Source organism: Schistocerca gregaria, chromosome 10, assembly GCF_023897955.1.
Source record: "Schistocerca gregaria isolate iqSchGreg1 chromosome 10, iqSchGreg1.2, whole genome shotgun sequence".
Classification (NCBI taxonomy): Eukaryota; Metazoa; Arthropoda; class Insecta; order Orthoptera; family Acrididae; genus Schistocerca; species Schistocerca gregaria.
This window is the reverse complement of record NC_064929.1, coordinates 190,404,452-190,427,732: the sequence shown is the minus strand read 5'-3', so window position 1 is coordinate 190,427,732 and position 23,281 is coordinate 190,404,452. Positions and strand designations below refer to the sequence as shown.

At 38.1% G+C, this 23,281-nt stretch overlaps 1 protein-coding gene across 2 annotated transcripts in view; it reads left to right on the top strand.

Annotated features, from left to right (window-relative positions):
* The window catches only part of LOC126293654 (NPC intracellular cholesterol transporter 1-like), a 59,458-nt gene that overhangs the window by 16,636 nt on the left and 19,541 nt on the right, over positions 1 to 23,281 (top strand). For both annotated transcript variants that reach the window (XM_049986938.1, XM_049986937.1), the window contains exons 4-10: positions 2,119 to 2,629; positions 4,075 to 4,305; positions 5,842 to 6,120; positions 7,950 to 8,135; positions 9,103 to 9,329; positions 18,857 to 19,040; positions 19,200 to 19,502. In XM_049986938.1, the coding sequence (XP_049842895.1) occupies positions 2,119 to 2,629; positions 4,075 to 4,305; positions 5,842 to 6,120; positions 7,950 to 8,135; positions 9,103 to 9,329; positions 18,857 to 19,040; positions 19,200 to 19,502 (1,921 nt within the window). The remainder of the gene's footprint in view (positions 1 to 2,118; positions 2,630 to 4,074; positions 4,306 to 5,841; positions 6,121 to 7,949; positions 8,136 to 9,102; positions 9,330 to 18,856; positions 19,041 to 19,199; positions 19,503 to 23,281) is intronic.

Here is a 23,281-nt window from a genome sequence, read left to right as displayed (position 1 = left end):
AACTTTGCTGCTACATGTTTCACGTCCAAAACGTGGGGGGGGGGGGGGGGGGGGGAGGGAATGGATGGGGGACTTGAGCCAAAGGCTGTGCCGACATCAGAACCTCTCGATGGTGATTCATTGACTTGCAAGAACAGTTTTTCACTTCTCCCACACTGTCATCAGTAACTAATGTGCTAGAGCATCAAGGTGGTTGCCTTCAAAGTTGTCGTGACCCTTCTTTGAAAAACTGTTGTATTGAGTAGACTTGCCAGAAGCTAGTCAGCATTATGCATGCGTTGCTGTACTGTTTCACTTTTAAAGCAAAATTTAATGCAAATTATTTATATATCTTTCTCATAAATAAAAATTCGATGGGCACTCAAAAACACATATAGCCTATTTGAATGACAGCAATAAACTAAATTGTCAAAACAACTGAAAATGCATACATATATCAGGAACATTTTTACCAACAAGATTTAAAAAAATTGAAAACTGGCTGTATTAATCCTGTGAAATTAAAAAATTCCCATGTCTTTTTGATCTTATCTCGTATGTGACGTTATCTGCAGTTTGAAGACTGATCGGATGCAGCTCTCGATGCTGGTCTGACTCATTCTTCAGATAGACCACTGAAAGCATGTACCTGACAGAACACACACATGAAATGCAGTGTGTGGAGGGACACTAGTGCCAGTCAGAGCTCTGAAATTTGTAAACATTGCCACGCTGATGGTGCCCCCATTGTTACCCGACAAATTGATGTCGTGCATGGTGCTATACTTAGTAGCTGCAAACCATTTGTCATGGATCGTGAGTTACTGATTCAGTTTGTGTTAGCAGAGCAGTGTAAAATGTTGTGTTAATTTCAAACTTATATGAACTCTTCAATCCAGTTGAAAGTAGGCAGAGACACTACCTTAAAGAGCCAGTCCTCTGCCACCTTTGTAGAAAGTCATGAGGAGAGTAGCTGCAGCTCTGAAAATTAGGGTGACTTCTGTCTGTCTGTCTGTCTGTCTGTGTTGTTCAATTGAACATAGTTTTTAAATAAAATAACATGGAAATTTTAATGCGTGAGATTTCGGGTTGTATTGCACCCAAAACTCGCAACAGTATTTTCCCACACAGGTGGCACATCTTGGAAGAGATTAGAAGATAGCAGCAGGGGTGACAATAGTTATTGTGACACATGCATTCAAATATGTATTGCAATACTGAAACATTGTAATCTTTACTTTATCTGGATGTACATTCAGACATTTTCTTTTTAATTATGAAGATAGTATGTTCCAGTCTCCCAAGGTTATTAGTGTCCTTGTACACTTAAGTAGTACAGAATTGCAGTGGCTGTACAAGTTTTGGGTGTGACGTTCGTAGTCAGGCAATGAACACAGTGTAACAACCAACAGCTGCATAGTAGCACTGGTAACAGTTGCCAGCTGTTAGGGACATTCTATGGACAGCTTGATTATAAACTCTTCATCTTTACATGACTACTACAACCTACATACATTTAAACTCACAGTTAATGTGTGACTCTTTTTCTCCCCTTCCCAGAAATCTTATTTGTGGTGACAAACAGATTGGTAGCAGAGCTTGAGGTCTAGGTTAGGTCAGAAGGTGATGATTTGGTTGGTGATGCCAACAAAACTAAAGCCAAATAAGGTTTATTGTAACAGATTGATCTGTTGGCTAGCCTAGTGTTTGTCCACACCTTATTCAAACATGCTTTGCCATATTTAGCACATTTCCAAACATAAAAACTTAAATTGCAAAGTACACGGACAAGTCTCCAATAAGTATTTTGACGCATATTATGTACATATCATACATACACCACAAACAATGCAAGGGAGGTCCACAGTGTAACATTTACACTACTTATTGAATTATGCTTTGGTCTTTTATCTTGTGTACAAAAATAAATGAATAAAAATGAAACTAAAATACTCAGTACATTACATACTATTTTCCTAGAAGTCTTCGTCTAATTTTATTGTTCAGTAGGAAAGGTAAACTTTGGTTTCTCTCTTTGAATGGATGTATTTGTCAACGTGGCAAAACTAGGTTGTCATTAAAACCAATTTTTAAGTCCTTTTGTATTGCTGTAGCTAATGCCTGTTCATAATTTTTTAGGTACTTCCAAGATGACGAGGAGAAGTTTGAAGAAGTCGACGAGGACATAGAGGGCTTCGAAGTGAACTATATGGATCACATAAAGATGTGCACGCAGAACCCGTACGACCCAGATCAGTGCTTGGCCCCCTACGGAGGCCCCATAGAACCGGGAATAGTGTTCGGTGGCTTCGGCGCCCGGACGGGGGAGAGTAGCTCGCTGAACTACGAGCGCGCCACAGCAGCGATCCTGACCTTCCTGGTCCGGAACCACCACAACAAGACCCTGCTGGGACCCGCACTGGACTGGGAGCGTCGCTTCATTGCTTTCATGCAGAACTGGACAGCCACATCAAAGCCAGAGTTTATGGATGTTGCTTTTACCTCTGAGCGGTCCATAGAAGACGAGCTGGAGCGTGGGTCTCATTCAGATGTCGTCACCATCTTTGTCAGCTACATTATCATGTTTGGGTACATTGCCATATCACTGGGCCAGATGAACTCGTGTGCACGGCTGCTCGTTGATAGCAAGGTTGGTAACATAGCATGTGGTGTTGTCAGTTGGGGGAGGATGTGACATCTGTTGAAAACTCACATTTTAGTGTCTTTCACTTTGTTAAAAACAGGAAAGTCATTATTGTTAGGTAGTTGCTTCTAATGGGTTCTGTACAGATGAAGTTTAGGCTGCGGTTTACTACACAAAACAGCTAAAACAGCTTTTGCTTGCCAAGCATTTGTAAATGATCAGACAAATTGTAGATTTTTCTGTGTCCATACTTTGCAAGCTACCTTAGGGTGTGCAGTGGAGGGTACTTGACTACCGCTGTTGCTTCCACTCTTTCCCGTTCTAGATTCAAATGGTTTGTGGGGAGAAAGATTGTTAGTAAGCATCTGTACAAGCACTAGCCTCTCTCTCTTCCACCATTTTGGTCTTTTGCAAGATATGTTTTGGAGGAAGCAATAAACTGATTGGCTCTTCTAGGGATGCAACCTCTTAGAACTTTTAATGTCCTTTCTTACAGTGTCAGACACTGAGCTTAGCTAAGCATCTGTTATGCTTTTACACTTACTGAACAAAACTATAACAAAAAATGCTATTCTTCATTGGAGCTTCTATTTCCTCCATGAATTCTATCTGGTATGGATCCCATATTTGCAAATCAATATTAAAGTTTTGATTGTGTGAGGTGGTTTTCTTTTTTAAATCTACCTGCCTTACCTGCAATTATTGTGTGGTTGTTCTGCTAAACCTTGGACCAGAAAAAACTCGAGAATACTTTTCATAAGAAGTCTCTAACATTTTGCACCCATTTGCATTATGTGATTTTTAATTTTTTTCTTCTGGTACGGTTCTGAATGGATTAAAATTAAAGACTAACCTTAAAGTTGCCATTTTCATTAAAGGTTTATTGAATTTATTTAAGGCTGCTGTCCAACAAGTTGTAGGATCTTAGTTCTGAAATAGATAGGCATGGGAAACTTTACTGGATAGTTGATGACAGTATGGGGAAAACAGCAGCTGTGGAAATCTGATCATTTGTAGAGAAATGAACTATATTTCGAATTGTAATTAATGTACGTATGGATTAGTAAATTTTTGGTAAACTTCAGACCTGTGTTTCTCCAACTATAAACCCAATACTGATAAAAGTTGCATGTTATTAAAAAATCACAAAAGGAAAGTTGCTAAATAAATTGTGTATAAAAAAGAATAAAGCTAGTTAAACATAATTACGTTGCAACAAAATGGCCATGACAAAATCCTGAAAGGCCAAACTGTCAAATGAGAAACAAACATGTAATGGGTGCTTCATGAAACATTTACATTGGTCTCTTGGTTACATCCTCACTCAGACAGTGACGTCTCATAGTGTGAGGGGAAGTGAGGCACATGATTTAGGAATAACTGTTTTTGGTATTTCTGGAAGAGTTTTATCTGCCAGGACTGTGCTACATTTAAACACTTTGGTGCTGCAGATAACCTTGGGTCTGGGCGGTGTGGTGATCGTACTGGCATCAGTGGTGTGCTCGGTGGGGCTGTTTGGCTTCGTCGGGGTTCCTGCCACACTGATCATCATAGAGGTGATCCCCTTCCTGGTGCTGGCTGTGGGAGTGGACAATATCTTCATCCTCGTGCAGACACACCAGCGCGAGGGGCGCCAGCCATACGAGTCGCATGCGGAACACATTGGGCGCATTTTGGGACAGGTATGTGCAGTTAGTCACAATTGTGTGGTTGATTATCCTCAAGTAAATAAGATATCCAGACCTTTTAATGTTCTAGTAGTGTAATTTATTACAAGGTCCATTAATGTGGCGTTCACAATTCCAAAAAGTAATTATTAAGCCTGTTTACCTCTGAGTGATCAAAAGCGAATGATACATTTTATGGTGTAAATGGTAGGTGAATGGGAGAAACTACATTTGATCATGTTCAGTTCCCATTTAATGGTGCTTGTTTCTGTTCTGCTAGTGGTTGATCTTTCAACAAACCATCAAAGGAACTTGGCATGTTCACCACATCATCCCTAGCAACATAGAACACATTTGTCACCTTTTTATGTGCGATTTAGTGAGTGCTCATGAGCTGTGTAAATAAGTGGTCAAAAGATAATGTAATGGTGATAAAAGCACATATTTAGGTGCTTGCAGACCCCAAGAGATGCTGAAGAAAGAGTAATACACATGGTAAAAATTGCCAAAGAATTCATAGGTCTTCCAGGGATTGTGAGGAGTACCATAAACTCATTAGATTGTTCTCTTAGGTGGGAATAAGTAAAAGCTTCATATCTCTTTTTTAATAAAAAGGAACAGCACAATAAATTTACTCCCAAGTAAAAAAAAGTATGACTGTGTATGTATTAAACTAATAAAAATTAAAAATACATGAAAGAGCTGATCATTCTTATTGCTTATATTAATGGTAGCTGTAATTATGTGGTTTGTTATGTATCACTGTTGCTCCAGAAGCTATTCGTGTAACAACTAAAAAAATGTTTTCATATGATAATCATAGCCACCCTCCATCAAACTTTGTCATATTTTATTGCCAATATACATTGTCAAAGTAAATAAGCTATTGAAATGACAGTTGTTGCTGTGCTGTCGTCAGTCTGAAGACAAGTTCCGTGCAGCTCGCAGTGCTAATCTATACTATGAAAGCCTCTTCACTTCTGAGTAACTACTCCAACCCACATCCATATGCACCTGCTTACATATTTGTGCCTTCTGCAGGTTTTTTCCCCACCAATTTCCAACTAGACAATTCCTTAGTGCCTGTGGATGCAGTATCAGCCAGTCTCTTTCTCTAGTTAAGTTGTGGCATACATTTTTTTTGTGCTGATTCAGTTAAGTACACCTACATTAGTCGGTTGGTCTATTCATCTATTCTTGAGCCTTCTGTAGCTCTCGTTTCAAAAGCTTGTATTCTTTGCTCATTTGAACTGCTTGTTGTTAGGTTTAGCTTCTGTACAACACTAGATAGGCAAAAAGATTCAGAAAATATTTTGTAATGGTTAAATTTATGGTAAAACATTCCTATTGCAGAAATGTTTTCCACACTATAGCCAGTCTGCATTTTATAGTCTCCATACTTCAGCCATCGTCAGTTATTTTGCTGCACAAATAACAAAACTCCTGTACTTTGTTATTAAATTATTGATGTATTTCAGTGTCTTGATTTTACCAAGAAGAGACACTATGGCTAATACAAAATTAATAACAAGTGTACCTGCTACCTGGCAGGTGGGCCCATCGATGTTGTTGACGTCAGTGTCGGAGTCATGCTGCTTCTTCCTGGGTGCACTGTCGGACATGCCGGCAGTGCGGGCGTTCGCGCTGTATGCGGGCATGGCACTGCTGGTGGACTTCCTGCTGCAGGTGACATGCTTTGTGAGCCTGTTGTCATTGGACACACTGCGCCAGCGCGCCAACCGCCTCGATGTCTGCTGCTGGGTGCAAGGTCCGAAGGCCGACGCCGGTGCAGACAGTGACACTGAGGGTATCCTCTACAAGTTCTTCAAGGTGAGAAGGGGCTCTGTCACTTAGTGACGGGAGCCACTCTTGGAAATGCAGTGGTGATGTCTGAGCCACTGACATTCTGCCAGTTGTAGAGTAATAGCGGTGTCAGGTTGGGACTAAACTTGAGCTTTGAAACACTGTGTACTTGTGCAGGATAGTACATATCTTATCTACTAGTTCCATTACGAAACAGTGACCAAATGCACATCAAATGGTACTTGTGTGCATGTCACCAAATAGTAGGGAATCGGGCAATTAGTATGTCGTGGAGTGGTTGTCTGTGTAAATGTGCATTTCAGCAGTGGAACTGGTTCCTCGTGATGGATTAGTGAGCGTTGCGATGGAATGGTAATGGTTGCCATTTGGCTGTACCTAACAGGAACAGTATTATCAGATTGAATAAGACAGTGGGGGGGCTACTAATAGTGTTCTAAACCAGCAGTCACCAGACCAGGAACAAGTGTTCAAACATGTGAGAAACTAGAATGACATTTGTATTCTGTCCCAAACATTTTGCAGGGCGATACGCAAAAACATTAAAACTATTGCGACTTTTGTTGGGTCTCTTACTGTAAGATCGCAAGTTTTGCCTGTATTAACTACTGGAGGTTAGATTTGATGGTCACTGGTAGGCCAAACAGAATCACCAACAGCACTTGTGTTCTTGCAGTGATCAGCTGAAGACTACTGTTCCTCCTAAACTTGTAAAATTTGTAGCATTCTTTTTTTAATAACATTTAATGAAAAGCTCATTTTTTGGAAAATAAATATCTTTATTTTAAAGGAAATTTGGATAATATTGATTCTTTTTATTTTTTTACTGATAAAGCCAGAAATGCTCTTCCAAAAAATTTGAATGAATAATTTAGACAGTAGGGAAAACATAAAATTTTTACCAGGAACAATTACATGACAATAGTTCAAATGTAGGTAATGAATTAATCCACTGTCTGGTGTTTATTGTCCAATCTGTTCATAAATACATCATACTATGATGTGTTAATCTAAAAGTTTCTTTCTTTCATCAGAAACAATATCATCCAAAGAGAATACCAATCTTTCAGAAGCAATAGAACTTCCTATCAAAGTTTATTTAAAAACAAAAAATTTTAGCCCCACTGCTATAGCAAATTGATAAGTCTCTCTCAATCACACATATATAAAAAACTTACAACCAAGACTGAACAAATACCAAAAAAATCCAGGTTATTCAGCACTAAAATAGTGGTATCAGTTGTAACTGGTCAGTTTTTCCATCCCTACCACAAACTGCTCTGCCACAGGAGTAAAATTCGGTACAATAGAAGTGAACAATTATGGGTGCATTAAATGAAGCATAGACCACTTGCCAAACTTTCAGGGAACAAAATTGGGGGAAGAGTTCATGAGCAGAAGCAGCAGTTTGTTCAGAGAGAGAGAGAGAGAGAGAGAGAGAGAGAGAGAGAGAGAGAGAGAGAGAGAGAGAGAGAGCTGCATCTGCAATTAAGACTTTCAAATTATTCAAATGAAAGTGTAGGAAATACAGAGAAACTTCCCAGCTGCATGTGTCATGGAATTCAGAGAAAGTGGATGGTAGTGTTGGTGGTGGAGACCAGGGTCATCTCAGACTTCACTCAGCATTTGTCAAACAAATTCTTACATATCATATACGCTAAGTAAACATCACGACTGTTTACAATAGGTAATATAACTTTTTTAGACAGATATATAGATATTTAATATAAATAAAACCTTTTGTAAACTTGGTTCATCTTTGTGAAGTAAATACAATATTTGTTGTGTTGAGTTTGTATGTGGTGCCTGTTTAGTGGCAATTTCTGTTGTTTTGGCAGGTGCTGTATGTACCTCTGCTGATGCACAAGGTGGTTCGTGCCCTGGTGATGGTGGTGTTCTTTGGGTGGCTGTGTGCCAGCATAGCGGTGATACCACATGTAGACGTTGGCCTTGACCAGGAGCTGTCCATGCCACAGGACTCGTACGTGCTCAAGTACTTCAAGAACCTCAAAGAATTTCTCTCGGTAAGGGAATTTGTTCTTCCCTCTAATTACCTTTCCAAACATAGTAATTATTAAAACCCTTAAATTAATAAAGTCCTCGCAATACATTGAAACTTTCAATGTATGATCTTTACTGAAATATAGTAACAGCTTATGTTATACAATTTTTTCTTTATTAAGCTAACATACAATGTGAGAAATAATATAAAATAAACACAGCTCATAAACTGTGTTGATGGTGAATGAAAAGCGAACATTGCTATAATCGTTACTGTCATAAGCACTAATACAAACTTGTTTGCTTTGCTTATTTTAGCATTATTACATTGTACAATATATCTTCAGACAACTTTGTACATTCACAAAGAACATTCATAGCCCTGAAAAGGATTACTCTCCTGTTTTAGTTCTACCGTCTGTACAGATAACACCTGATAAATTATTAGCTATTTCTATTTGTTTTGTAAATAAAACAGCAATTTCCTGCAGCCACTTAATTTATTTATCCCAGATGTGTTTTGCCTTTTTCTTGTTCTAAGTCATCATCTGTGGGATCTAAAACAATGCAGTTTTGTTATTTTTAGATTATTAAACAGTTCACGTCTTGATTTTTTTATGAAAAAGATTTGCTCATCTGCGTTTCCTCTCATCTGGTCTGGAGGTCGCACTACCACTTTGTTACTGACATACAAGCACAACTTTGTGTTCTGACCTCCTTCACACTGTTCACCATGCCTTTTATTTACAAAACAAGTAATACTATGCTTGCTGCAGAGGATGGCCACACAGGCAAACTTGTTAATAACTATTTCATTTATGCAATGTTGCTCAGTTTATTTTCCCAATTTTTCAGGAAAATGTTCAGGCTTAAAATTTTTTTGTGAAAAATGGGAAATTAAACTACTTCTCAGTTTCAGTTTATAGTGTGTATATTACAGGATGAATAGATAAGGGTTAACTGTGTCTTATTTTGTGCGTCCATTTACAGATGGGTCCACCAGTTTATTTCGTGGTAGTTCCTAAGGGTGAAGCCGCAGACTTTTCGCGGCCAGAGATGCAGAACGCCATCTGTGGTGGGCAGAACTGTCACCAGGACTCCCTGGTGACACAGGTGTTCACTGCATCCCGCCGGCCCCGCTCGTCATACCTCGCAAAGCCACCTTCCTCGTGGCTTGATGACTATTTCGACTGGTCTGGTGCGGAGAAATGCTGCCAGTAAGTTATAAAACGCTTTGTTACATTCTCTGTGTGCACCCGGGCATGAATTTTGTGTGTTATGGGTATATGAGAAATATTTGGTTCATGAAAATTTAATAATGGTCATTGCTATTCTAGCTCAGTACTGTGACAATAGTATGAAATACAAGCAGTCTATAAGCTTGGTGTACACTCAATTTAGGAGTGTACGGAGGTTTAGTTAAGTGTTGACTGTGGCACTTGAGATGATCATTTTCACTTCCAGGGTTTAGGACCAGACCCTCTTCAGTCTTCAGAGGTTATAATTGAGCTAATCTGATTGTCGTCCTACCAGGATTTCTTTCTCCTTTTGACCTGTTTTTCGACAATTGTTCGTTCTTTTTCTTCAGGTATTCTGCTCATAGGCTCTTTCCATTCTTTTCTGCATTTATCTGTTGCACTGTTTATCCCTTCAACATTCAGTTTGTCACTAATTTGTTCATTCCTAATTTGAAACTCCTTACTGCTCTTAGAAATCAGAGATTCCACATTAGTCTAGATCCACATGTGATTTGCTGGGTAAGCTAGATTGAAGAGGAAGACAGTGCCTTACCACTACCAATTGGTAAAACAGTGTTGTGTTAAAACCAACATTCAGGTTGAGGACAAGTTTGCTTTACTCATAAGATTCTAATGCAGCACAGCATGTGGGGATTTTTCAAATTGAAAATATAAATCGCTGCAGCTAAACACATTTTTGGTCATTCCCACTGTGTCTTTTGGAGGATTTTACCTGATTACTTCAATTGCATTATTTTACTATTGTTGGTTCTACTCAGATCAATTCCATTTCAATTTTACTATTGTGGATATCCTCTCTACGTGGCCAGAAGGAATTCTTATTCTGCTACTGCCCTAATACTGAATCGTTTGTGTTTTGTGCATGTTAGAGGGAGGACAGTTTGGGTTGCCAGATGAAGGTAGGTGTCTCTCAGTGCTGATAAGCCCTGTGGAGGCCAGACCAGACAATATACTTTTACCTCTTCTTAAGTTATTTCTCATCGCTGTCAAAAATATTGCAATAAGTGCCTTGACTTTTTAACACTTCTTTGTACCATCAGTTACATCAAATTATTGGTTGACATCACTAATTGTTACTGGAATATTCTGTGAACAAGGGATGGATGACCCCCACTGTTCTGTCCCTTCACCCACCTGATCAGCTTCATAATCGGATGGATTTACTATAATTAAAAAGGCATAGGTGGCGATTTTTTGAGGGTGTGGTGGGAGCAACAACCATTGCATGTCTGGCAGATGATTACGAAAAGCTACATACAATAGCTAGGGACGAGAGAATACACTTCCGTTTTTGACCAAATTTACATCTAATTATTTTATTTGCAAATGATTAACAGCATTAACTTTAAAGAGTTGTCACAGTAGTTGTACGAAGAGAAAGCCATAGTACTGTTTGATACTTAAAAATTCTGTTTTTTAGGAATGGGTAGATATAGAGTTCAAATGTTATGCATACTAAGGTCTACAGTCACCTAGCAGTGTATAAAATGTAACCTTCTAAGTCAGTGCGATCAAAAAATATGGCCACTTATGCCACATACTTTGAGACCCAAAAACTCATTCATCAAAACCTATAGGGTACTTACCATAGGCCTAGAATCAAGAAATTTGGCAAATACCAAGGTCTCACAGTTCGACAGAACAAGTAAAGGAAAAACCTGAAAATATAAGTGCATCAAAGGTAAAATGCTTTTGTCATTTGTTTTTTCTGAAATCGTCTTTGCTTTCTTGTTTCGGCTGTCTTAAAGCTGCCTAAAAAATGGTCATTCTGTTAAAGCCACAGCATTTTCCCGTCGGTGAACTGGACCTGTCTCTGATTTAAGACGTTTGACACAATCTTTCGTTTCTTGCCCAATTTGATAGATAAAAAATCTTCAGAATATTGATTTCAACCTTCCGTTGGCATTCACAACTGGGCGACCCATACCTGAGAATGATACCTAAATAACTGACAAGGCGCTTAGGGTAAAGCCGTGTTCACACGATATTGGCTTGCACCGCTTGTTGGGCAAAATGAGTTGATCGCAAATGGTTTCATGTCTGTCTGTAGAAGCAGTATCACCAATGTGCACTTCAATTTCGTCACTTTGTAAATGCCATAGTCGTGTGTCAAATGAGTTTTAGCAGCTGTAAAAGTTGTGGCACAGTTAATGTTTTTCTGCATGAAATCCCTGCATAAGACAATAGATAAACAAAAATGTTTGGGTTCGTGACTGGATAAAGGCTTCGGCTCAGTTACTCAGCAGTCTGGCTGAAAGAAATTGTACTGGGACCCCCTTAAGCTGTTTTAAGACCCTCTATTACAATTTGTGAACAGGAAGCACAGCTGTGAAGTTTAAAATAAACTAATACTGAATAAAGAATTTAGCTTTCCAAATTTCTGTAGCTGGTGCTCCCATAAACTACTGTAGTTAAAAGAATCGGCTAACTTGAACCATAGTACTTTATTTTTGTAGATGTGGGCTTTTCAACAGCAAGATGTTCTCCTTGCTTGTATTTTTTTCTGCTTTACTTGTGTATGTGCTTTTAATGGAATGAATTTTGCTCTGCAGCTGAGATATTGTTTACTAATCCATTTTCAGATCACTTATGGCAGTCCCAATTGCAGCAGTAAGTTGCTGCTTGTTTTTGTAGTTAGCTTCACTGAAATCCGACACACACCTATGCCTAGTATTGATATGCAAAAAGTGAAAAATTTCTGCTGCTCCCCAACTAGTATCATCAAAATTGGGATAGACGTAAAGTGTTTAGTTTTGTCTCAGAGTTGCACAAACGTGCGCCTCACATGCTCGTGCAGTTGCACGCAACCTAGTGCCATTGTGTAGGTCCAGAAATGACTATTTGCATGTTGGAAGAAGAATTTCAGTGCAGTAGGGATACGCATTCAGCTTCTGTTTACCAGCCACTAGAGTTAACTGTAGGCACAATATGTTGGCAGACGGCTGTGAGTGTAAGCGAAAGGAAAAAATTCTGACGGCCAGAGAGAATAGTGGTGCAAAGGGATGAGGCCCATCTCCATCTCGTAGGGCAGCAGCTTGCACCCGTGTTCTGCATTTCTGCAAAAGTAGACCTGACACATTATCACAGGGATCACTGGTAACTTCAGGTGTTCTGAGGGTCATAATCAAAATATGTGACTGACTAGGATTGGTCACCCCACTCCTTTCAAAATGAGAAGACTACTGGCAATGGAACAGCCACCACGCAATTGCTTGCTTGGGGTTGGCTGTGTGTAAACAAGGTAATACAGACCTGACCTCAGGCAGTATTTGATACAAACCCATAGTTTGAAATCACTGCCACCTGAAACTGCTATGTTTAGTGTCCACCTTACACTAACTTTTGCACTTAACCTAGCGTGCATTTCTTCCTTCTACGGTGATAGGTCCCAAGGCTTAGTATTACATTGAATACTGCTGCGTGTGTCTTAGACAGACCATTCAACTGTCCGCAACTGGCAGGGCACCGGAATATGAAAAGCACCGATGCGTTGCGGTGTTCATGCACTTTTTATTTTGCAAACACATTCTCTTATGCTTTATCTTTCTAAATTATGCTTTGCCATATAATGTGATGCACCAACTACTGAAAAACAGGCGTGAAATAGCACCTATTAGGTAATCTCACTTTTTGTGTTTTCATACAAATTTGAGCCAATATTCACATTGATCACAAAATGTGAGTTTTTCAAGTTCATAATATGAAATTGAGCTACATAACCATCAAGGTCAAGCCTAACCTAATCTGTTAGGGTCTTTGTTGAATGCTGTGTGAGGTGACAATGACAGTTTTTTTTTTTTAGACGTCAACTTCTGTAGGACCAAATTGAGGAGCAAATTTCCAAGGTCATGGAACTTGCCACTACATGAAATTAGAGCGTAAAAGTAAAGCAGATAAAAATTATGAACATGGACCCGAAAAAGTCAAGCAGTAAGTTTAATTAGATGCAGTCAACAGTATAACAAGAATCAGCTTAATTTTTCAAGAAACTCCTCGACTAAATTTCTAGTGACCCATGAGGAAACTTTTCAGTTTAGATTTGAAAGCGCGTGGATTACTGCTAATGTTTTTGAATACTTGTGGTAGCTTATTGAAAATGGATGCAGCAGTATACTGCATGCCTTTGTGCACAAGAGTTAAGGAAGTCCGATCAAAATGCATGTTTCAGGGTTCGCAAGAGGTACGTGAACTTACACCACTTATTGCCCGAACAGCCTGTTTCTGAGCCAAAAATATCCTTTCAGAATGGGAAGAGTTATCCCAAAATATAATACCATAAGAGATAAGCAAAAGAAAATAAGCAAAGTAGACTAATTTTTGTGCCAAACAATCACTCACTGCATATAACGTTCGAATAGTAAAAATCGCAGCATTAAGTCTTTGAACAAGATCCCAAATGTGGGCTTTCCACAACCGTTCACTATCTGAACACCTAGAAATCTGAACTGTTCTAGTTTCACTAATCATATGCCCATTCTGTGAAATTAAAATGTCAGGTTTTGTTGAATTGTATGTTACAAACTATTAAAACTTAGTCTTACTGTGATTTAGCATTAGTTTATTTTCTACAAGCCATAAACTTAGATCTTGAATTGCACTATCTGAAACTGATCAATTTTGCACACAACTTCCTTTACTACCAAGCTAGTGTCGTCAGCAACCAGAAATATTTTAGTTACCTGTAATACTAGAGGCCATATCATTTATATAAATAAGGAACAGGAGTGGTGCCAGCACTGATCCCTGGGGTGCCCCTCACTTGACAATTCCCCACTCAGACCCCACATCAGAGCTGTTATCAACATTGTGAATGACGACCCTTTACTGCCTGTTGCTAAGGTAAGACATGAACCAATTGCAAGCTACTCCGCGTATTCCATAATGATCCAGCTTCTGGAGCAATAGTTTGTGATCAGCATGATCAAACATCTTAGTTAAATAAAAAAATATGCCTAACATTCAAAACCTTTTGTTTAACCTATCCAGTACCTCACAGAGAAAAGAGAATATAAGATTTTTAGTTGCTAAGGGGCTTTGAAAGCCGAACTGTACATTTGATAGCAAATCGTGTGATATAAAATAATCAGTTATCGTTACGTACACAGCCTTTTCAATAACTTTAGCAAATGCTGATGACATAGAAATAGGTCTAAAATTGTCTAAATTATTCCTTTCTCCCTTTTTATAAAGTGGCTTTACTACTGAGTACTTCAATCGTTCAGGAAACTGACCATTCCTAAAGGAAAAATTACAAATATGGCTAAATACAAGGCTAACATGTGCAGCACAGGACTTTAATAGTCTGCTAGGCACTCCATCATAACCATAAGAGTTCTTAGTCTTCAGTGATCTGATTATTGACTCAGTCTTCCCCTTGTCTGTATCAAATAGGAGTATTTCATACATCAATCTCAGAAAGGCATTTGTCAGGAAAGTTATATGGTTCCCTGTAGAAACTAAATTTTTATTTAATTCACCAGCAGTTGTCAGAAAATGGTTAAATGCTGTACATATATCTGATTTATCAGTAACAGAAATATTTTTACTATGAACTGACTGTATAGTCAACCTTGTGCTGCTGACAATACTTCCTTCACAACTAACCATAGGTTTTAATTTTATTCTGAGAATTAGTTATTCTATTTCTGTAGCACATACTCTTTGCCTTGCTAATAACATTTTTAAGCATCTTACAGTACTGTCTGTAATGGGCTGCTGTAGCTCAATTGTGACTACTTCCAACATTTTGATATTATTCATGTGGTGACCTACATGATATCTTTATCCCACTAGTCAGTCACTCGGACTGCCTTTTACTACTGGTACCCTGTTTAGAACATTATAATGGAAAGCAACTCACAAAGAGGATGAGAAATATGTTAAGGAAAGCATTATATTTGTCATCTATGTTGTCGGCATTATAAACATCCTGCCACTCTCGTTACTTGACAGTGTTTAAAAAACACTTTTGCTGTTGTATTAACTTTCCTAGATAGTTTGTAATTATGTGACATTTGTTTGAGTAGAAAAGCCTTTTATTGTTAAAATTTGTGTATCATGGTCTGAAAGGCCATTCCCCTTATTACTAACAGAATGCCCATGTAGTAATGAAGAGTGAATAAAAATATTGTCTATGGTTGTGCTACTGTTCCCCTGCACCCTAAAAAAAAGCCTGCATCAGATTAAATGAATTTAGATCTACTAACATCCTTTTTCTTGCGCTATCATATACAGAATTTATAATGAAGTCACTACACAACTAATTTCTGGTACTTCTTATAAACTGAATCAAGAAACCCCTCTAGCTTGAGCAGAAATGCTCTGAAGTCAGTTAGGGGACCTATAAACAACAGTAGTTAGAAGTTTAGTTTCACTAAATTCCATTGCCCCTGCACAACATTCAAATCTGTTCAGTGCAGTGCCATGATACGTCTATGGACTCCAATGGAATACTGTTTTTTACGTTCATGGCCACACCCCCACCCTGCAAGGAACTCCTACTTACATGGATCATAAATATTGCAGCAAAGCTTGAAATGAACTGCGTGAGCACCATCTAAGTGTTCCTCTACATGCATATGCAAACCATTATGAAGTGCATAGCAAAGGGTACTTGGCATGGTAGTGCATCAGGGTTTTCTTATGTTCCAGTTGAGCAGGAAGAATGAGTGTTTTGGTGCCACTCTGTTGCTACATGAGATGTGATAAAAAATTATGGTGAATGAATTTTTTAGCAGTGATTGCTGGTGGCACAACTATTTGATGTAATTTGTTACATAGTCTGATCTGTTGAGACAGGCAGTGTTAAGTTAGAACATGTTCTGACCTGTCAGTCAGGGTCCAGAGACACTGGAATAATGTGTTTATCGTATGTGTCTCACATCGTGGATTTAGAGCAATGAATGAACATTAAGTCCTCTTTAAAGTTCCAAAAAACTGCAAAAGAAACAGACTAAGAAGTTGGTGTATAGTGATAATACTGGAAATCTGAAGACCGTTTACAAGTGGTTAGTGATTTAAAAGGAAAAGTAAGTCATTAGAAGACAAGCAACATTTGGGACATTGATCAACCTCAAAACCAAGAGAAAACGTGTAGAAAATTGCAAAAGTTGTTCTTTCAAACAGATCAACTATTAGAGAGTTTACTGAAGAACTTAGCATCTCGGGTGGGTCTGTTCAAAAGATTTTCAACAATAATTGGCAAGTGAGACAGGTGAATTCAAAATTTGTTTCCAGACTTTAGAGTGATGAAATTGTCATCTTACTGAAGAATCGTAGATCTGGATTTGTTAGTGTCACACCCATTGACTGAAGTTTGACCTCCAGTTACATTTTTATGTAACTGGAGGTCAAACTTCAGTCAATGGGTGTGACACAAAGACAAAAACTGGGTTCCCAGTGGAGAACAAGTGACTCTCCTAAACCTTAGAAAGGCATGTCAGTCAAAATTGAATATCAAATTCTTGCCCATCGTCTCTTTGATATAGAGGGCATGGTGCGATCAGTTGGTTGCCAGAGGAAGAGCTGTAAATGCCGAATTTTACAAGTGTACTGCAACATTTCCGAAATAATGTATGAAGAAACAGACCAAAGGAATGGGCCAGTGCCATCCTTCATGATGACTATGTGACATGCCGCACCTCATTTTTTAGTAAAGAGCTTTTGGCCAGAAAAGTGTTCCTGTCTGTCTGCATCCGCCTTACTCACTAGATTTAGCACCCTGTGACTTCTGGCTCTTCCGAAAAATTGGAACCATACTTAAAGAATAACATTTTGACACCATTCCTGACATCGAGAGCACCACGACATATGAGCTGTATGCCCTTCCGAAAGTAATGATTGCAGTCATTGATTCAATATTGGGATAAGTGTGTAGCTAACCAAGGACAGTATCTTGAAAGAGATTAAATAAAGTTCCATGTAAGCTTACTACTTATTTCCAATAGAATTACTCACCATATTTTTTATCACATCTCATGAGTGTAATCTTTTCTTTGTGGAGCCTACTGGAGTGATACGAAGGAACTGAAGAATGTTGCTGTGTTCTTCACTTAACCTCATTCTTGAAATTTTGTGAGTAGATTCTCACAGCAAGTGTCTGTCTTAAGAGTAAGTCACTTTAGGTTTTCCAACATTTTGATGACGCTCCACTAGAAGTCGGGCAAATCTGTAACAATTTGTGCTGCCCTTTGTATATGCTGGATGTTGTTGCCAGTTAATTGAAGTCTGTCACTTATCTTGCCCACACCTCAGCTTATGTGATTGTTCTATTTCATATCCCTACAAATTTACACCCATATATTACATAAGCCAACTGGTTTCACTTGTGACACATTGCTATTATACTCGTAGGAGACTTACTTTTTTGTGTGTGTTACATAATTTTACATATATCTACATTAAAGCTACTTGCCAATCTTTGCACCACTTTGAAATTGTATCCAGATCTGACTGAATATTACTGCAGCTTTTTTCCCACATAGTATTTAGTTGTAGGTAACTGCATCATTTGTAAATCTCTGAGGTTACAATTAATATTTTCTGTGGATGTCATTGATATAGGACATGAACAGTAACGGTTCCAATGCACTTGTATGGGGCATACCTAGAGTTATTTCTGAATATGTAAACTCTCCATCCAAAACATGCTGTATCCTCAGTACTTATCTGGTACCCCCGTATAATCATACTTAAGTTAAATGTGCGTATGGTACAAAATCAAATGTCTACTTGATTTTCTTGATCAATGGCATTCAGTATACGAGGTGTTTTTGGAATTGTAATTGGTTGGTGAATAGTAACGCAGGTAAGTTTAAGATGTGTAGCATGTTCTTGCTTTTAATTAGAAATTGTCATCAGCGTTTGAAGGCAACAAGCAAACATATTACCAAATGTTTAGGGTTGTAGGTAACACTATAAAAAACAATGCTCTACAGGCTCAGCTATATTAAATATGTTGGAGAACCTTAAACCATAATAACTGTTTCATAACTTACGATACTGCACTCATTGCAAGTACTTGTTATAAAGTATTGTTTAGTGCTTCAATATTACTATTTTTTTTTCAACATTTACTATTAGGGGTTCAGCTGTTAAGTGTTTGAAAGGAACAAAGAATATACATGATATGTGAGAAGGATAAATGCAAATTAGAGTTAAAAGAGAAGTTTTGTCCATTTAACACACAGGAAAATAGAAGTGGGTGTAGACCCAGCGTAGTCAAATCCACACATTTGTATTTTAATTATGCTCCCTTTCCCTGTTAATTTGGCTTCCAGAGCTCAAAATTTCTGACATTAAATTTTGAAAACAAACGAATGTGCTCATTACATTTTGAAACCAAACACATGTGTTAAAAACGTTAGGGATTTTCCAAATAGTTGTTGCTAGGGTCATTTATGTTCAGTTTTTCCAGTTAAAATATATGTAACACGCAGGTATTTTGTGATAATCTAAACCTAGCAACCTTTTCTTTCTTTTTTCAGGTTCCGTCCAGAAAACGGGTCATTTTGCCCTCACCGTGCTCCGGGCTGCCAGATGTGTTTGATAGAAAAGGACAACAAGACGGGTCGCCCAAGTCCACAGGCTTTCAATCACTTCCTCCCATTCTTCTTATCTGATAACCCGTCACCGTCCTGTGCCAAGGCGGGACATGCGGCATATGGCCAGGTATTGAGAGGTTACAAATTTACCCTTCCTTGGCTATATGCAAGTTACGGAATGTTGGTGACTGAATGCTGAAGCATGTGCCCTGTAATTTTGACACCGACTTACCATAGATATGAATTGAAAAACAATTTTCTGCAAAAAAATATTGTTTGCTTACAGGCTGTGGTAATAAAACCAGATGGGCGTGTGGGACCGAGTTACTTCATGACATACCACACCATCCTGAAGACTTCAGCAGACTATTATGGAGCCATGGCTGCGGCTAGAGAGCTTTCTGCTGAGATAGAAGATTCGGTGAATGAGCACCTCCCAGAGGGAGCGCATGTAAAGGTGTTTCCATACAGTGTCTTCTACGTGTTCTACGAGCAATACCTCACGATGTGGCCCGACACGCTGCGCAGCCTGGGAATTTCCATTGCTGCCATCTTCGTCGTCACTGTTCTGCTGATGGGGCTTGACATTGTAAGTAGCAGTAGGCGTAATAGTCATCTGTTCTTTGTTGGCTCACTAATTTTTATGTAGTATTGACTTAATAATAGAGGTTTGAACAGCAGTCTGTTCCGGAGTTCACTACATTATATAAGAACATGATAACTACTCTGCAGGTATCAAGCACAATTACCTTGTGCAGCTGGCAACACAGTAAAGATTGTGCAGACTCTTCAGTCTGCTTTGGGATTATGCCGGTATCCAGTGCTATTGTTTCTTAATAGTGCCATTAGGGCTATGCATGGACATTAGCCTTCCTTTTTTGCTTAATTTCTGTCAATCTCTTCCTATGGGCTTCCCTTCTCTCTTCAGAGCATGTTATTCCATCCTCCTTTGGTTCTTCCTCATGGTCAACTTGCCATTTGTCGATTTAGGAATTCAAGGTTTTGCGGTTTTGGATTTCTTGTTGTAGATATTTTGGGTAAGTCGACATACACTTTTAATTTTTGGCATGTAATTTTGTTTGCTTTTGTTTTGATTCAGTTTTTGTGAATGGTTTCACCAAGATGCTTAAATTGTGGAACTCATTTAATTTTGTTATTTTTCATCTCCACAAATTTTGGTGCTTTCTTGTTGCGGATCATGCACTCTTTTCAAAATAAATGTGGAGACCGAGTTTTTCTGCAGTAAGAATTCAATCTGAATTTCAGTTTAAGAAATGTCCAGAAGTTAATATTTCTAAAAAGTCTGTAAATGTCAAGCAGTGCATAGATATCTTGCTTATGCCTAAAGTGATTGGTTGCTAAGTTTTGAGGACTTTCTTGTATCACTTTTCCAAGGGCACAGTTGAAAAGTAGTCGAGACAGCCCATCTATTTGTCATACTCTCATTTGATTTTGAAAAGACCAGAGATTTCGCCCATAAATTTAACCTGGCATTTGTATCTGTCAGTGTCTTTTCTTTGATTGCAAATTCTTGTTGATCTAAACAAAGTTCTTTTAATATTCAAAAGAGTGATTTGTAGTCAACTAAGTTGTAAGATTCGATGAAATCAACAAATTGGTCGACTAAATTTTTATTACAAATTCTCAGGTTTCTTAGGACTAGCGTTACATTCAAGGTATGCTCTGGACACGAACCACCCATTCTGAATTCTGCCTGACAGTCTCCAATTTTTTGTGTAAGTTGTTTCTGTGCTCTATCGTGAAGACACTGGTATCGAATTTTGTATTCAGCTAATGCTAGTGAGGTTCCCCTGTAGTTAACTGCATCTGTTAAGCCTCCCTTCTTGTGTAATGGGTGAATTAATGCATTTTTCCAGTCTTCTGTAATTTATTCTGTTTGTCAAATGTCTTATATGATTGTGCTAATCAGTTCTTTGAAATATCTGGCAATTTTTTAATTTTTTTTTAATGCATACTTTTGTGGTTGATATCTGATGAGCCTAGATTTCCAGTTCTTATATAACTTTCATGTGTTTCTTGCAAAGTGTTAATATTGCTCAATTGTGTGGGACCTGTACCAGGTAGGACTAATGGGGATATATTGAACATATATAGAAAAGGGCAGCACAAATTGTCAAAAGATTGTTTAATCCATGGGAGAGTGTGACAGAATTGCTCAAGAAACTGAACTGGCAGACTCTTGAAGGTAGATGTAAACTATCCTGAGAAAGTCTACCAACAAAGTTTCAAGAACAAGCTATAAATGATGACTCTAGGAATATACAACCACCACCTACATATCTCTCACATAGGGATTGTGAAGACAAGATCAGAATTATAACATGCACAGAGACATTGAATTAATCATTCAGACCATGCTCCATACTTGAATGGAGCAGGAAGAAACCCTCATAACTGGTACAATGGGAAGTGCCCTCTGCCATACCCTTAACAATGTTTTGCATAGTTGTCTTATTGCAGTTCTAATTGTTGTAAGCATCCTTTGTTGAGACGGAATTGCATACTCTTATTCCTCAATTCACAAAGGGTGCCATATTCTTTTCTGCAGAGGAATTAAAGTTGATTTGATCAATTTGCTTTAGAGTTTCTCTAGTTCTTCTGTGAGATATGTGTGTTAGTGTTAAATTTGAGAATGTGACTCCTTATTTGTGAAACGAGATTTTAATTATACTTTTATTGTTGTCAGTTAATGATAAGAGTGTTTGCACCCTTTCTGTCTTTGATGTTCATAATTTCTGTCATTCCAATGAGAAATTGCTACACAGTCGGTTCGGAATTCACCAATGAATCAACTTGGTGATTTCGATGTCACCTGTATGGATGGTTCCTTTCAGGTGTTGACATTATTTTAAGGTCATTATTACTGCTCTTCTTCTTATTCTTCTTATTTTATGTTTACTGCTATGGGCTACACAAACTTTTTCTTTCCTCATCTTCCATATTTTCTTCATTCTTTCATGGTGTCTGTTCTGATCAGTAAAAACTTAACCAGTTTTGATTTTTATGTCTGTAACAGTTTGTTACATTTCTTTTAGTGATGTGCGTACTTGGATATTTTCTAGAATCACTTTGAATTTTTCCATCTTTTTGGTTTCTTTGATCCACGAGTTATCTGTTTTCAGTCTTGCAAAATTTGTTCAGAATTTTGAGACTGTGTCCATTGTTAGAATATGACTACAGTAACACTGTATTCATTGTTGCCCTTATGCAAATGACTTCATTTAGGACTAAACAAAGTAAAACAATTAAAAATGTTGATTGGCCATCCTCTCTGCCCACATTTGATTTGTCCGCTATAAGCTAATTTTCTGGCTTTGGAACAAGTTGCTGAGTCCTCCATTTCATTTTACTCCTGATCAACTTGTTTGTGTCGAAATGGAAGTAAAAAATTTACTTGTTCTGTGTAACTGCTTTCATGATCCCTGCTAATGTGATTTTCTTATATTCCTCCAACCCATTAATGGGCACTGTTCCTGCTTTATATAGTATATTTTTCTTTCCTTGACATTCATTAGAATTTTAATCTTTGTTTTCACTAAGAATAATTGTGCACTATTTCATCTTCATTGCATCTTACTCGTAACTGATAAACTATGCAGTTTGGTTGCAGCACATTTCTTTTCTCTTTTCTTCAATATGGTGTCTTCCCCTCCCCCCCCCCCCCCCCCCCTCGCAGTATGTTGTCCTGTTGAAAATTAGTGTTTCTGAAGCAGACATTGATTTAAACAGTGAATAATTTGAGAGGTATTTAAAATAGCTTCATTTGATTTTATCATGTCTGAATTTTCCTTGATTTCCCTAAATCACTTAAAACAAGTGCTTGGCCAATTCATTTGAAAAGGACACAATTTCACTCCACATCCCTCAACTAAGCTTGTGCTTCATTTCCGATGACTTCACCGTCGACTGGAATTTTGACTTTGACATGGCTTTGTGTGTTGCATACAAAAATAGTGGAATTATTTCCGCATCAGACTTTAGTCCCTCCCATAACTTTTTGGGTTACCTGGCTCATAGGTTGGAACAAGGCAAGGCAAGGTCATACAAGGATTCATACAACCATACTTAGTAAATCACTGTGCATTTCAAACTGTAATTTTTTTTAAATTTTTGAGTAATATATTCTGGCTCTTGCCTCATTTGATGATGATGATGATGATAGAAAAAGTTGATCACATCACAAGCAGATGTACAATACTAGCAAATACAGAATACACCAAACGACATGACAATGCAGGAAAAATAATACATAAACTTGCCATACAACATAAACTAATAAAACAACACATTCCCACATATAAGTATGGACCACAAAATGTACTGGAGAATGATGAATACAAACTATAC